Raw genomic sequence first — 16,137 nt, forward strand, 5'->3', positions numbered from 1 at the left:
TATGTATTGGGGGTAAGAAATGAAAGAGGAAGCCACCTGGTAGAATTTTGCACAGAGCACAACTTAATCATAGCTAACACTTGGTTCAAGAATCATAAAAGAAGGTTGTATACATGGAAGAAGCCTGGAGATACTGACAGGTTTCAGATAGATTATAGAATGGTTAGACAGAGATTTATGAACCAGGTTTTAAATTGTAAGACATTTCCAGGGGCAGATGTGGACTCTGACCACAATCTATTCGTTATGAACTGTAGATTAAAACTGAAGAAACTACAAAAAGGTGGGGATTTAAGAGGATGGGACCTGGATAAACTGACTAAACCACAGGTTGTACAGAGTTTCAGGGAGAGCATAAGGGAACAATTGACAAGAATGGGGGAAAGAAATAGAGTAGAAGAAGAATGGGTAGCTTTGAGGGATAAAGTAGTGAAGGCAGCAGAGGATCAAGTAGGTAAAAAGATGAGGGCTAGTATAAAGCCTTGGGTAACAGAAGAAATATTGAATTTAATTGATGAAAGAAAAAAAATATAAATATGCAGTAAATGAAGCAAGCGAAAATGAATACAAATGTCTGAAAAATGAGATTGACAGGAAGTGCAAAATGGCTAAGCAGGGATGGCTAGAGGACAAATGTAAGGATGTAGAGGCTTATCTCACTAGGGGTAAGATAGATACTGCCTACAGGAAAATTAAAGAGACCTTTGGAGAAAAGAGAACCACTTGTATGAATATCAAGAGCTCAGATGGAAACCCAGTTCTAAGCAAAGAAGGGAAAGCAGAAAGGTGGAAGGAGTATATAGAGGGTCTATACAAGGGCAATGTACTTGAGGACAGTATTATGGAAATGGAAGAGGATATAGATGAAGATGAAATGGGAGATACGATACTGCGTGAAGAGTTTGACAGAGCACTGAAAGACCTAAGTCGAAACAAGGCCCCGGGAGTAGACAACATTCCACTAGAACTACTGATAGCCTTGTTAGAGCCAGGCCTAACAAAACTCTACCATCTGGTGAGCAAGATGTATGAGTCAGGCGAAATACCCTCAGACTTCAAGAAGAATATAATAATTCCAATCCCAAAGAAAGCAGGTGAATGACAGATGTGGAAATTATCGAACTATCAGTTTAATAAGTCACAGCTGCAAAATACTAACGCGTATTCTTTACAGACGAATGGAAAAACTAGTAGAAGCGGACCTCGGGGAAGATCAGTTTGGATTCCGTAGAAATATGGGAACATGTGTGGCAATACTGACCCTACGACTTATCTTAGAAGCTAGATTAAGGAAAGGCAAACCTACGTGTCTAGCATTTGTAGACTTAGAGAAAGCTTTTGACAATGTGGACTGGAATACTCTCTTTCAAATTCTGAAGGTGGCAGGGGTAAAATACAGGGAGCGAAAGGCTATTTACAATTTGTACAGAAACCAGATGGCAGTTATAAGAGTCGAGGGACATGAAAGGGAAGCAGTGGTTGGGAAGGGAGTGAGACAGGGTTGTAGCCTCTCCTCGATGTTATTCACCGATGACACTGTAATTCTGTCAGAGACAGCAAAGGACTTGGAAGAGCAGTTGAACGGAATGGACAGTGTCTTGAAAGGAGGGTATAAGATGAACATCAACAAAAGAAAAATGAGGATAATGGAATGTAGTCGAATTAAATCGGGTGATGCTGAGGGAATTAGATTAGGAAATGAGACACTTAAAGTAGTAAAGGAGTTTTGCTATTTGGGGAGCAAAGTAACTGATGATGGTCGAAGTAGAGAAGATATAAAATGTAGACTGGCTATGGCAAGGAAAGCGTTTCTGAAGAGGAGAAATTTGTTAACATCGAGTATAGATTTAAGTGTCAGGAAAACGTTTCTAAAAGTATTTGTATGGAGTGTAGCCATGTATGGGTGTCAAACATGGACGATAAATAGTTTAGACAAGGAGAGAATAGCAGCTTTCAAAATGTGGAGCTACAGAAGAATGCTGAAGATCAGATGGGTAGATCACGTAACTAATGAGGAAGTATTGAATGGGATTGGGGAGATTTATTTATTTATCTCTTGTTCCGGTGATCCATGTTGTGACAGTATCACAGGATATGGAACGTGTCAATTTTACAAGCTTTTGGCCAGAATTTATGGTAATACATAAAACAAAACAAAAACAGTAAACAGTAACTTAGGTCCCACTAAAAAAAAAAAACACATTTTAGATATAGATAGAGATTACAAAACAAAAAAACAGTTAACAGTAACTTAGGTCCCACTACAAAAATACATTTTAGAGAGAGATAAAGATTAAAAATAATAAGTGTTACAGAGAAATCAATATTGCAAAATATATGTTTACAATAAAAATATTCGGTATTACAAATACAAATTTGGGCATACATTTGCAATTTACAATACAAGAGATGTTAAACACTGTAGTTCAGGAACTCTCCTAATGTATAAAATGATCCTTGCAATAGGAACTGCCTTAAGGTTTTTTTAAACAGGAGATCATCATCTACCAAACACTTAATTCTTGAAGGGAGGGCATTAAAAATATTACAGCCACTGAAATGGACTCCTTTCTGCACCATACTTAGATTTGGCTGTTCATAGTGGATATCATGTTTCCTTCTAGTATTGTGACTGTGATATGCACTATTCAGCTTAAAGATGGATTTTTCTTTCCTTATGAAGCACATCAGTGAGAATATATATTGCGCAGTGGATGTAAGTATTTCAAACTTCTTAAAAAGATTCCTGCATGTGGCTCTAGGATGTACTCCACACATGATCCTTATGGCTCTTTTTTGTACACACAGGACTTTTTTAGGCAGTGGCTGATTTCCCCAAAATATAATTCCAAATACCATAATTGCATGAAAGTAACCGTAATATGCTGACTTCATGGTTTCCATATTTCTATAAGAAGAAACAATGCGCAATGCATATGTTGCTGAACTTAGTCTTTTGCACAGATCCACGATGTGGTTGGACCAATTCAGTTTGCTATCAATATGCAAGCCTAGGTATTTTGAGGAATCTACCCTGGTTATTGTCTGCTCACCTACCTTTACAAATATTTCCTCATCTTTGGATGTTTTGTGGAACTGAATGTAGTTTGTTTTACAGTAATTTAAAATAAGACCATTAATGTTGAACCAGTTCACCGTTTCATTTAAAATCTTATTTGCCGTTACCTCAAGCTCACCTTCCGAATTATCAGTAAGTAGTGTAGTGTCATCCGCAAAAATGGTGAATCTACAATATTCCGTAGAGAGAGGAAGATCATTTATAAATATAATAAAAAGTAGGGGGCCAAGAACTGAGCCCTGCGGCACTCCACATGTGATGGTACCCCATTCTGAAGATATTTGGACACCATCTTGACTATCTACTACAACTTTTTGTTTTCTGTTTGACAGATATGAGTCGAGCCATTTCCCTGCTGCACCACTTATACCGAGATGTGCAGCTTTTTGTAAAAGAATTTGGTGATTTACACAGTCAAATGCTTTTGTTAGGTCACAAAATATGCCAAGAGAAGTTTGTGGCACAACTTGATTAGAAGAAGGGATCGGTTGGTAGGACATGTTCTGAGGGATCAAGGGATCACCAATTTAGTATTGGAGGGCTGCGTGGAGGGTAAAAATCATAGAGGGAGACCAAGAGATGTATACACTAAGCAGATTCAGAAGGATGTAGGTTGCAGTAGGTACTGGGCGGTGAAGAAGGTTGCACAGGATAGAGTAGCCTGGAGAGCTGCATCAAACCAGTCTCAGGACTGAAGACCACAACAACAACAACAACAACATCAACATGTAGATGGAGTGTGATTAATTTGTATTTTAATGTTTTACAATGGTTACTGGGAGAACAGGATAAAAAATATGATGTTAATTCAATAATTTAATGAACTAACATACATAGTGAAAGCAGCACATAATACAGGGAATTGAAACTTTTGTAAATGTTAGTTGGCAACCCAGCAAAGAATGCTGTAGTTTGAGCAATTAACATTTATTTAAACATAAGTTCTAATGTCTTAGGATGGCTTGCTCACTCAAAAAGAATACTTTTGGAGAACAGCTTTCTGTGATCCAGTTTTTACTTTAGGAAAGTGTACAATTATCAAAAACATTCTCTCCAATGAACAAACAATATGCCAGCAGTTGCATGACACATGAGAGTTTTTGTGTGCAGGTGAAAAGTTTAGAAATGGCTGCAAAAGCATAACTGACAAGTACTACTCCTGTACTGATACCGATTCTGGCATTGCTATCTCATATTCATTCACTTACTGAAGAAGACATATGACTTACAGTAGAACATATTGCTACAAATGATAAGTTAGTGTTGGTACAACTCATTTCATCATTCAAAACAAACTGAACTACCATAGGATTTGTGCAACATGATTTCCCAGAGAGTTTATCATTCATCACAAAGAACACAAACACTACAGTTGCACCAAGCCCAAAAATCATTTTAGTAGTAAAGTCATATGGTATGAAAAGCTGAGAGACCCTGAAAGGCAGGTTCAGCTGCCTTACTGAAAAGGTTTTACCTATCATTTGCACCCATAGACACCTTTCCCTAATGAAGTATGAAAGCTATGTATGAAAGAGTATCTGTTAAATGTAGTGACTTTGATAAGTGTGATTGTAGTGTAGGGTCATGTTTGTGTTGAAGATGACGACAGAGCCCGAAGGTGGCCCCCGAGTTCAATAACCAAGTCTGATAGGTGAATCATCACTCACAGTGTGGCATGCCTTCACTTCATGATATGCTATGCACAGATTTTGAATTGAATCCAGGATGTCTGGTGCAAAGACTGATGATCAACGATTTCATACCACCACCCCTCCTGTTCCCTCTGCTGTAAATGCAAAGGGGAAAATGTCAACAGTGCATGGTCATCCATCCAAGTACTGGCCACACCTGATGGTGCTTAACTTCAGTGATGTAACTGGAACCAGTGTATCCATCTTTGCATGGCTGTTGACATTTCCGTAGTGGCAAAGGTGATACAATTTTGTGCAGTATTTTATGTGCACTCAAACTTGTATATATCATTTTGAGGCCGAATCCAATCATTAAAGCATACAGTGGAAGCTTTGTGAATCACCTGCCTGTAAGAAATTCAAACTGCAGCCACTGGCTAGTAAGGTCATTTTAACCATCTTTTGGAGTGCTCAAGGTCCAATTTTCTGTGATTTTTTGGAGGAGTAATGCAATGTCAACAGCCTATGCTATTTAGAAAAGATTGAGAGCAGCATCAAGATATGAAAATTTAAAACTTTACCAGCACACAGATTGTTCTTCATAATTTTGGGAGAACTACCAGATGTCTGTAACTTGCTGGTACAATATTTTGGCACAGAGTCTTCTGGCCACTTTCAGATTAATAATGACGAGCAATACGATAAGATTCCCTATTTAAGATACCACCGGCACATGTGTGGTGTTCCTAGTTGGCAATGTGCATGCATTGCTTGAGCGCATGTGCTTCTCCTGTACCAGATGTAAAAGTATGAAACCAGAATTTGGTTGCAATAATTACATATCTGTTGTTTGAAACTGATAAACAATATTTTATTCAAAATTATCAACATTGCTATTTATACATTTCTCCCACCTCTCCAGCAGGCTGCCATGCCAAAAAAAAAAAAAAAAACAGTTCTTCATTTGAAGTGAACCAGTTAGTGAGCCATTTTTGTACATTGTCATGTGAACTGAAGTGTTGTTCAGCGAGAGCGTGTCCCAGTGATGCAAACAGATGATATTCAGATGGAGCCAAGTCTGGAGAATAAGCTGCATGCCCTAGTATTGCCCAACTGAACAGCTCAGTCATTTCCATCACTCATTTTGCTGTGTGTGATTAGGCATGGAGCAATATGACTTTGTGTTGCCTTTTTCCATATTCCAGCCATTTTCCATGTAATACTCAATTTAAAATCAATCATTTACTGCATTTACTGTTGGTATCAGTGTTAATGGTTTCACCAGGTTTTAGCAGCTCATAATAGGTGACACCCTTCTGATCCCACTAAACACAGAGCATTGTCTTCTTTCCAAAGTGATTTGGTCTCGCAGTGGGTGTCGATGGTTTGCCTGGATTCATCCATGGCTTATGACACTTAAGACTCTCAAGATATATCTATTTTTCATCACCTGTCACTATTTAATGGAGAAACGACTTTCTTTTGTATCTGGCAAAGCAACATTTCACAAGTGGTCGTTTGATTTGCTTGCTGTCTCATTCATTTAGTGTGGAACCCATTTTCCCACTTTCTGCACCTTTACCATAGCTTTAAACCAAAGAGAAATGGCTTTCTGCATCACATTCGATTGTTTCATGAGTTCCTGCAGAGTTTGAGTATTATCTTCATTCAATAAGCCTGCAGTTTATCGTCTTTGAACTTTTCCCGTGTTTTCCCACACTTGACATTTCTCTCACGTCAAAATCACCACTTTTGAATTCTTTGAACCACTCAAACACTGTGTTTTCCCACAAGCATGTTTTCTGAAAGCTTTGACAAGCATTCAATGTGATTCAAATGATAACAGAAAACCAATGCTATCTGTAAATCATAATTTGTAGGCACCAAACTTGACATGTTTATGGGTTTGAAACAGATATGGATGTATGGAACTTGGGTTACTGTATGTTGACATTTGTCGTTAGTTGTTACAGGAAGCACATGGCTTGGAAGACGTGGTCTCAAGGGGCCTAGCACCATCTATAGGTAAATTCCGGTTTCATACTTCTACACCTGATAAGTCAGTGCACTGATCTGCATGCTCTCTGGGGTGAAAGCTCGCCTCTATGATATCAGAACAATTGTCTTCACATTGTAAGAGCGTGGGATGCTGCCAGTTATGCAGAGCATGAATTTTTTCTATAATTGGGTCCAATACAGAATTTAATTGGAAGTTCATAAGGGAGTCAGACAACCATATTTCCACCGATTCATTGATGACTGAGCTCCAGAAGTTTGACATATGGGCCACAATTTTTGTTTCATTATATTTCATTGAAAGGCCAGTGGAAATAGTGTGTTCAGTGATGGTGGACTTATCTGCCTGGAGAAGGTGAATGTGCTGCTGGTGATCTTGAGTGCGATCCTGCACAGTGTGCATTGTTTCCTCTATATAAGATTTGCCACATTCACACAGAATCCTGTAAACACCTGCTTTATGCAACTGTAAGTCAAGTCCAAAAGCGCTGATATTTTGGAAGGAGGTCTGAAACATTCCATTATATGATAGACAAGCAGTCATTTTAAGGCCTCATCTTCTTCCTTGTTCTGTCATTTCCACATCTGTAGCACTCTCTGTACTTGTGAAAAAATATATCTAAAAACAAAGATGATGTGACTTACTGAACGAAAGTGCTGGCAGGTCGATAGACACACAAACAAACACAAACATACACACGAAATTCAAGCTTTTGCAACAAACGGCTGCTTCATCAGGAAAGAGGGAAGGAGAGGGAAAGACGAAAGGACGTGGGTTTTAAGGGAGAGGGTAAGGAGTCATTCCAATCCCGGGAGCGGAAAGACTTACCTTAGGGGGAAAAAAGGACAGGTATACAGTCACACACACACACATACCCATTGGGATGGATATGTGTGTGTGTGTGAGTGTATACCTGTCCTTTTTTCCCCCTAAGGTAAGTCTTTCCGCTCCCGGGATTGGAATGACTCCTTACCCTCTCCCTTAAAACCCACGTCCTTTCGTCTTTCCCTCTCCTTCCCTCTTTCCTGATGAAGCAACCGTTTGTTGCGAAAGCTTGAATTTCGTGTGTATGTTTGTGTGTCTATCGACCTGCCAGCACTTTCGTTCAGTAAGTCACATCATCTTTGTTTTTAGATATATTTTTCCCACGTGGAATGTTTCCCTCTATTATACTCTCTGTACTTGTTGAGACAAATATCCATTGTTCACAGTCATAGTTTCCAGGTGTTCCAGTTGGTTTGGAGACTGTCAGAGAGTTCCATCATCACCTGAACTTGATAGAGGAAAAAATAAAATTTGTTATGGAGATGGGGAAGATAGTTGCTTGTCTTTTTTAGACGTCTTGGTGTGGCATAATGGTGATGGCACAATTGGGCATTCAGTGTTTCAGAAGGCCTTTATATATAATCTACATCCTGCACAAATGATGGGCATTGTAAAGGCCTTGACCCACAAAGCCAATGCCATCTCAAATGCTGATACAGAGAGCACTACACACATACAAACGAATGAATGAGGAAGAGGACGAGGCCTTCAAAATGACTGCTTATCTACCACATATTGGAAATTCAACAATGGAAAATCCAAGATGGAATGTAACAATATTATGAAAAGGCTAGTTGCTACTCACCATATGCCAGAGATGCTCAGTCATAGAAAGATACAACAAAAATACTGTCAGAAAATCAGCTTTCAGCTAACAAGGCCTCATTGGAGACAGAAAACACACACACACATATAACTGCAGTTTCTGACTAGAAATGTTTTGGCTAAAATAGGCAGAATAGAATATTATGAAGACATAAAGTAGTCCGTCCGGTAGCTGAGCAGTCAGTGTGACAGAATGCCGGGTTTGATTCCCAGCTGGGTCAGGGATTTTTTTTCCACTCTGGGACAGGGTGTTGTGTTGTTCTCATCCTTGTCATCATGTTGTGTTGTCTTCATCATCATCTCATCCACCGGGGTGGCGACAGGAAGGGCATCTGGCCACCACTTAAATTAACCTTGCCAAATCCACTATAACCATGCCGATCCTGCGAAGGTGTGGGATGAAGGCACAAGGAAAAGAAGATTATGAAGACATAAAGGTGAAGTAATCTTTCTGCCTCCTTCCATAACATCAGGGCTCTTGAGATCTGTTAAAGATTACTTAAGAGTTGCAGAAAGCAGATGTTTACAGGATTCTATGTGAATGTGGCAATATTATACAGAGCAAATGATTCACCCTGTGCAATATCGCATTATAGAACATTACCAGCATACTCACCTTCTCCAAGCAAATACATATGCTATTGCTGAACACTATATTTCCACTGGTCATCTCATGAAATATAATGAAACAAAAATTCTGGACCATAATCAAACTTTTGAAGCTCAGTTATCAATGAATCAGTGGTCAGTTATCAATGAATCAGTGGAAATATGAGTGTGTGAATTTCTTGTGAATCAAGATGGTGGCTTCCAGCTAATTCTGCATGGGACCCGATTATATAGAAACTTTGTGCTCTGTGTAGTTGGTGTCATCCTGCAATCTTACCATGTGAAGATAACTTGTTTTGATATTGAAGAGGCGAGCTTTCACTATGAAGTGCATGCAGAGCAGCACACAGGCTTACAGCAGAAGTGCATGTCTTTAAGCAATGCATGTGCAATGCCAACTAGGAACACTACACACGTACTGGTGGGATCTTAAATAGGGGATCTTAGTGTATTGCTCATCAATATTTACCTGAAGATGGCCAGAAGATTCTGCAACAAAATACCAGCAAGTTACAAGACATCCAGCAGTTCTCCCAAAATTTTATGATCATCAAGACTCATCTGAAGATAACATGTCAAAGATGGAGAGGAAAAGCATGCTTCTTCTTGAAGAGAACACTCAACCTCATATGGCACAATTGATGTTGGAAAGTAGTGGTGCAGTAGGCTAGGAGCTCCAACCTCATCCTTCTTACAGTGCTGTCCTTGCCCATTCAGATTTTTAATCATTTGATTTGATGAAAACAGCTTTTACGCATGTTTTAACAGTAACAAAGAGGTAAAGAAAAATGTACATAACTGGCTTCAATACCAAGGTAAGGAATATTTTAATTTAGAGGATAAGGAGACTTGTAAGAATATGCGAGAAGTGCATAGAAGTAGGGAAGGATTACACAGATAAATAGACACAAAACTGCATTGATTTAATAAACTCTTTTTTCTGCTGGTACAGCTATTTTTCTGTTTCATTATGTAATGGCCCTCACAGAATTCAACATCTAGCATGCAAGACTGCGGTGGAAATAAATGTACAATAATTTAGTATTTTAAACTGAGAATGGTGTACTGATTCCTGAAAGATATGGACCAACTCAAAAGGTAGAGATCATGCACATTTGGAGCTTGATTGTTAAGGGACATACTGCTTGTCAGGAAAATAGTTGGCAGAAAAATGCTGCTCATTTTACCATGAATGTTGCTTGATGCCTGAGTTCAGATGCTATCTCCATTTGCTTTGGACAGAAAGTGTTGCACATGGGATGGATTTATGGCTCTCAGTTCACACCATCACACCTAGAGCAGGTTATGATCCTTTCTTTTGGAGATTGGTGAAGAGTTTAAACCAGAGGCACAGATGATTCTGCAATGACCTCACATGTAGATTTGCTGAGCTGTGCTGTGATATGGGGAGTTGCAGGGTCACCCTTAATAGTCTAGGACTTCACAAGATACAGATGCAGTTGTTTAAACTGCACATGTTTATGTTTTTTTAAGACATAGTCAGTTATGTGCCATGTTCAGAAAGTGTAATGGATCAGTTACATTACAGGAATGTCTGCTCTTTCATGGCAGAAACAGAAAATGTTTATACGGTATTTTCTGCGTACCTGGAATTGCCCAATTACATTTTTATCCAAATGCTCTTAGTCTGTCTCCTCTTCTCCGCTCTCTCCCCATCTCCTTCTCCCCCCTCTCTGTACATCTCCTGCACCACCCAGTCTCTGTCGATCTCCTCCTCTCCCCTCTCTCTGTCCAGTACCTCTTCCCCTCTCTATCCATCTCCTCTTCCCTTTCTCTTACCATTTCCTCCTTCCTGTCTTTCTGTCCACCTTCTCCTCCCCCCACTCTCAGTCCACCTCCTCCTCTCCCATCTCTGTCCACCTTTTAGTCCTCCCTTTCTCTGTCAATCTCGTCATCCCCCTTCCCCTCTCTGCACATCTCCTCTTCTTCCGTTCTCTGTCCGTTTGCCCCTCTAATCCCTTTGTCAGTCTCTTTCTCCCCCATACCTGTGTCAAAGTCTTCCTTGCCCATCTCCATCTTTCCCTCTCTTTCTCCCCCCTTTCTCACCACCACACTAATAGGAGGTTGCTGGATCTTATGCCCACAATATTTCTTTCCAGATAATAAGTAATGTGTGTACCAAGTTTGGTTGAAATCGATACAGGGGTTTCGAAGGAGTTTTTTACCCACAGCTTTGTCCACATTCAAACATGTCATATATATTTCACATGTATTTAACATATTTCACACATATTTATATGCATATTTCACCTGGATGTCTAATGAATTTCACCCTGCAGTTCATTGTTTATGATGTCATATCTCCTGAACTTTTCACGTATATCCACTGGTATATGTGGACAAAAGCTGTGAAATGTGTTATGGACAGATTTAGTAGTAAAGAAGTAAAATGTCGTACATGATGTGACAGTTTTTCACACATCTCAGTTTTTATGATGTCATATCTCCTGAACTATGTATCCTACAATAATATATGTTTGCAGGTACGTTCAGTGATATATATAAATACTATCTGCACATATGTTGGGAACAGAGTTATTAGTAAAGAAGTAATTAATTAAAAAGTCATTCTTGATGTGGCACTTTTACTGCATGAACAGTGAAACTGTAGTAAGCAATAGACTTTTTCCTTCCACCATTTTGTGGGATGTGTGAGTGAGAAAAGGTCTTGTTAACATTTGAAATTACACATAAAGTTTGTTGCATGTCACTAAGTGTTCTCATTTTTAAATATTGGATGAATATAGTCTGGCTGTTAGTGCATCATGAGGTAGGCTACTTTTTCATCTCCACTCCACGCTGTTTTCAAAGATAGGTGGTTCTTACCACCATAGAGATTCTTTTGAGACAACAGGTGATTTGTGTATGAAGTTTGGTTGAAATTGTTCCAGTGGTTTATGATGACATGTGAAACATACTTGCATACATACACTTCTATAATATTTATAAATTAGTTATTTGTACGAGCCAAGGCCCACAATTTATTTTTGTTAATGGTGGACCTAATAAGGCCTATGCAGTACCTCAAAATGAGAAATAGCTGTATTCAGAAGTAATTATCATCAAAAATCTTAAATTCTAATTTAAATATATAACACAAGGTGGTCAGACTACTACCATTAGATCTCTTATTTAGTTTCGATATTGTTCTCTAAGTAAGTTACTCCATAAGACACTCATAGGCAACAAATTCTGAGAGGAACATTATGGCACTTTTCAAATACGTGCTTACTTCCACAGTGTTTTTTATTCAACAGCCAGTACTTTGACCTCATAGCAATCTAGTCTACTTGCTCATTCTGTCTCCCAAAGTGGCCAATAATATTCTGGGAAGGTTATCTTTTCAAATCTTCCTGCTGTTGGTGATCCTGAATGAATGGCATGTATGTAGTGTGGCCATATGGAGCAGAAACACTACCCATACTCCTTTAGCAGTTACATTTACTCCATCTAGATATTCAGTCTATGACGATGGAATTTCAATTATGTAAGAAAAGGATACACTGTTATGCACACCTCACACACACATGACCACCAACTCTGGCAACTCAGACCACAACAGCTTTCTGGTCCGAGCTGCTGGAGTTGGCAGTCCTGTGTGCGTGAGGTATGCTAGCTTTTGTGAATGAGTGGTGTGTGTTTCTCTTTCTTTTTTTGCCAAAATCTGTAGCCAAAATCTAATCTGTAAGTGTCTTTTAATTGTGACTATCTGCAAAATAATGTGTTATCTTTGCTGTAATTAGCAACCTGTCCTTTCCCTTATACTGCTGACATTCCAATCTGGAGTTTCCATTGTCCAATTTGTAATGGAGATGGAAACAAAGGGGACACATTACTTGGTGTTTTGATATGAAGGAAAGTCAATGGAGCTCGAGGGCATCATGCATATGACAACTCAACTCACATCATTCTACATTTGAAGGCTATGAGTTTGATAATGTGTTGCACACACTGGTATGTACAGCATGTCATTTCTGATGCTGAAAGCCTGTCATGCAAGCTTCAGCAATGAAGATGGCTTTTGAACAGACTGATATTCAATTAAATAAATTCATTGTGCACTACAGGCATAATGAGTCCAGACCAGTGATCAAAATGAGGAAGCAGACAGTCACTATCACAGCCCTCTTGCCATACTTCAGTGATAATTCTTGAAGAACTGAACATCAAAAAATGAATGAGAAACTCAAGATTTGCATGCCAGATAAACTTATTAATAGGAATTTGGGATTCCAGCTAACTACACCATGGAGTACTGTGCTTGCTGCTATCAGGTTGCAATGGGAAGAACAAGAATTTCTGACAGTGACAGTCACAGCATAATAGATGTCCCCAATAGCTACCAATTTTGTTACAACATCCAAACACAGTGACTCCTCAGAGCAGCACCAGTGATCCTATGCATTTGCAGAAGACCATGATTCAGTTCCCAGTACGGAGCTCTCGACATGCAGCTGTTGTCCTTTGGAAGCAACTCTGTCACATGTGAACAACTTCTGGACAAGGTCTTCAGCCTACCACAATATGGACACAAGCAGTTGTGTTAATTTGGGCAAATTCTGTCGAACTTACACAATATTATCAGGTGTAATGTTTGAGAATTATGTATTCAAATTTGATATTAATATCATCTCTAATACAGCAGCAAGAGGCGTGCAGTACACAGAAGCCATTCACAAACATCTTACAGGGTGACCAGAGTATATACAAGTGTGAGAAAATGAAGTGAATAATGCCCCTGATGATGCAGTGGTAGGCCTATGTCATGACTGTGACGTAGGCAATTAGTAGCATTTTGTGAGAACACTGTCTGAATGCTGCTCATTAGTTAACTGAAAATTTGACACTCAAAAAAATTCTCTATGTCCTTTAGCCACAACATTTGCATCTTAGCATCTCTCTAGCACTCTTATATAAAAAAATGCTTCCATCTGAAAGGTATCACACTCAGTTCCCTTCATACAGAGGTAAAAGACTGAATCCACTTTTGCTACATGTGTGTTGCGCTGACATGGAACAGTGTGTCACTGAAGCTCCTTTAAACGCTGATTGGATTTAGAGGAATGTGAGGGACTACATTTCTGTAAAAACAGGAATACGAGACTTCCGGTTAATGACTTGAATCATCACTATCACTGATGTTATTCAGAGTAACTACAGAGTTCTCCATTCATTTCCTCTAGTTTTCCATTTATTTTAGTAATACATAAATATGTAATGTATTTCTTACCCTTGAAGAAAACTATTGACAAATCTGGTAGATGCAAACTGTAACAGCAGCGATGTATTTGCTATCTCTGCTGCTTGTCTCTTTGGCCGGTTAAATCCGTAGGCTGTGCCAACAGGTGACAGTGGATCTGCTACTCGCCCTTGAAATAGATTAAGAATGCCTGACACATGTGTCTGAAGTTTTGCTCAAAAATCAGTTGAAAATTTACTACAATGTTAAGCACTGGACAGATTTGTTCCTTGATTCAGTCAGATCTGCCTTTGCTACAAAAAAATATTTTACTCACTTTGCTCCCACAGATCAATCTCTTGTTGCATGATCTTATGAACATCTCTCTTTGCCCTGGCAACTGACTCAGCTAAGAGTCTTCCAGAGACAACAAAATGAGGACTTGTGGTACCCCAAGCACGCAGATCCAGGTGGTTCATTACATCACTTTTGCACCCACACATGGCATTCCTATAAGATGATTTTACTGGTTTAGATAACATATTTATGAGTGACTATTGTATCATAATTGACTGAGATAATTGTGACTACTTACAGGAACTGATCTTTGTCTAGAAAAGCTTCTGGTTGAATTTCTCTTAAACCATCACTGTTGTCACAAATAACTCTTGCAAGACTCACTTTTCTAATTTCATTCAGTTGTTCTAGTAAAGCAAAGAAGTTACTATTTTAGCATAATTACTTCCACAACATGAAAACAGGAAAACAGTAATACATCATAGGTATGTAGTTACCCTTTGTGAAAGATGATGGTGGCAAGTCATTTTCATACCAGTAACGATCACCACGCCTGAGATAGTGAAACTGGCGTCCCAATAAACAACCAAATGTTGGTCCCACAACAGCTCCTTCTATGGGAGTCTCACCAAGGGCACCCGTAAATAGATCAATGTCAGTTACATTCCTGTGAACGCACAAAATGTTCATGTCTGTGAAAATCAGTATGCAGCCACAGAAAATGCAAGATTACTTCAAAAATGTCAAAGGGAGCCACACAAATTAAATTATGTGTAAATTAACCTGTAAACCTTCTGTAGAGCTGAAATAACTGCAGGGGACATTACATCTGCTAAGTCACGAAAAGACCTCACATCAGGAAGACTGCAGAACTTTCGCCACTTTGTGTAATCGGGTAATCCATGATCTCTCCCATGTTGTATTATTTGTGCAGCCAGATCTAGGCCTGGACCTATCAGATATAGGGCACAAAATAAATTAAATGACCCTAATAAGCAATGACACTATTTTATATGTAATCATTAATAAAAAGTGGACCTTTGCTTGGATCTTGAAACATATGATTAGTCATCACTTCATTAATAAATTCATCTTCTTTCTGTGCAGCACCATGTAGCATACTCTGCAACATTTTATCCACTGCTCCCACTTCGTATAACTGAAATGGTGCATAAAATGAAGATGCTATTGATTTCTCTCCAATTCTCCTTCCTGACTGTAATAAAGAACAAAGCAAACACAATTAAATGAAGTTTCCTCCTCAATTCTTGTTCGTAGGAGGTACATTTTCAACAAAATGCTTTACACTACATTCACAGCTGTCACTGGTACTGTAGTTTTGGTGTATAGTCTTATAGCTAAAAGAACATGTAAATAGATACATGTCTAACCTCATCAAATAATTTCATAGTCTTGGGCATCAGGGAAGCTATAAACCACATTGCAGCTGCGGCAACACTGTTGGCAATGCCAGCATTCAAATTGATGTCATAACCTGTGAAATGTCCTGAAGCTTGAGTTCTTAGCCCATATTTGTCCATGATGTCCTACAACAATATATTACCATCAGTCAAAAAAATTATGTACTATAGTGTACAACAGATTAACAGTACCACTTTTATACATTTATATTTGACGGTTTAATACTATTTGT

The 16,137-nt window shown here is 38.8% G+C and overlaps 1 protein-coding gene across 1 annotated transcript in view; it reads right to left on the reverse strand.

Annotated features, from left to right (window-relative positions):
- LOC126234020 (uncharacterized) overlaps window positions 1–16,137 on the reverse strand; it is a 194,186-nt gene that overhangs the window by 16,231 nt on the left and 161,818 nt on the right. The window contains exons 11-17 of the mRNA XM_049942901.1: window positions 15,875–16,030; window positions 15,522–15,699; window positions 15,267–15,435; window positions 14,981–15,150; window positions 14,782–14,890; window positions 14,524–14,696; window positions 14,238–14,376 (exon numbers count right to left, since the gene is read on the reverse strand). Coding sequence (XP_049798858.1) covers window positions 14,238–14,376; window positions 14,524–14,696; window positions 14,782–14,890; window positions 14,981–15,150; window positions 15,267–15,435; window positions 15,522–15,699; window positions 15,875–16,030 — 1,094 coding nt within the window. The remainder of the gene's footprint in view (window positions 1–14,237; window positions 14,377–14,523; window positions 14,697–14,781; window positions 14,891–14,980; window positions 15,151–15,266; window positions 15,436–15,521; window positions 15,700–15,874; window positions 16,031–16,137) is intronic.

This window comes from Schistocerca nitens, chromosome 1 (assembly GCF_023898315.1).
Source record: "Schistocerca nitens isolate TAMUIC-IGC-003100 chromosome 1, iqSchNite1.1, whole genome shotgun sequence".
NCBI lineage: Eukaryota > Metazoa > Arthropoda > Insecta > Orthoptera > Acrididae > Schistocerca > Schistocerca nitens.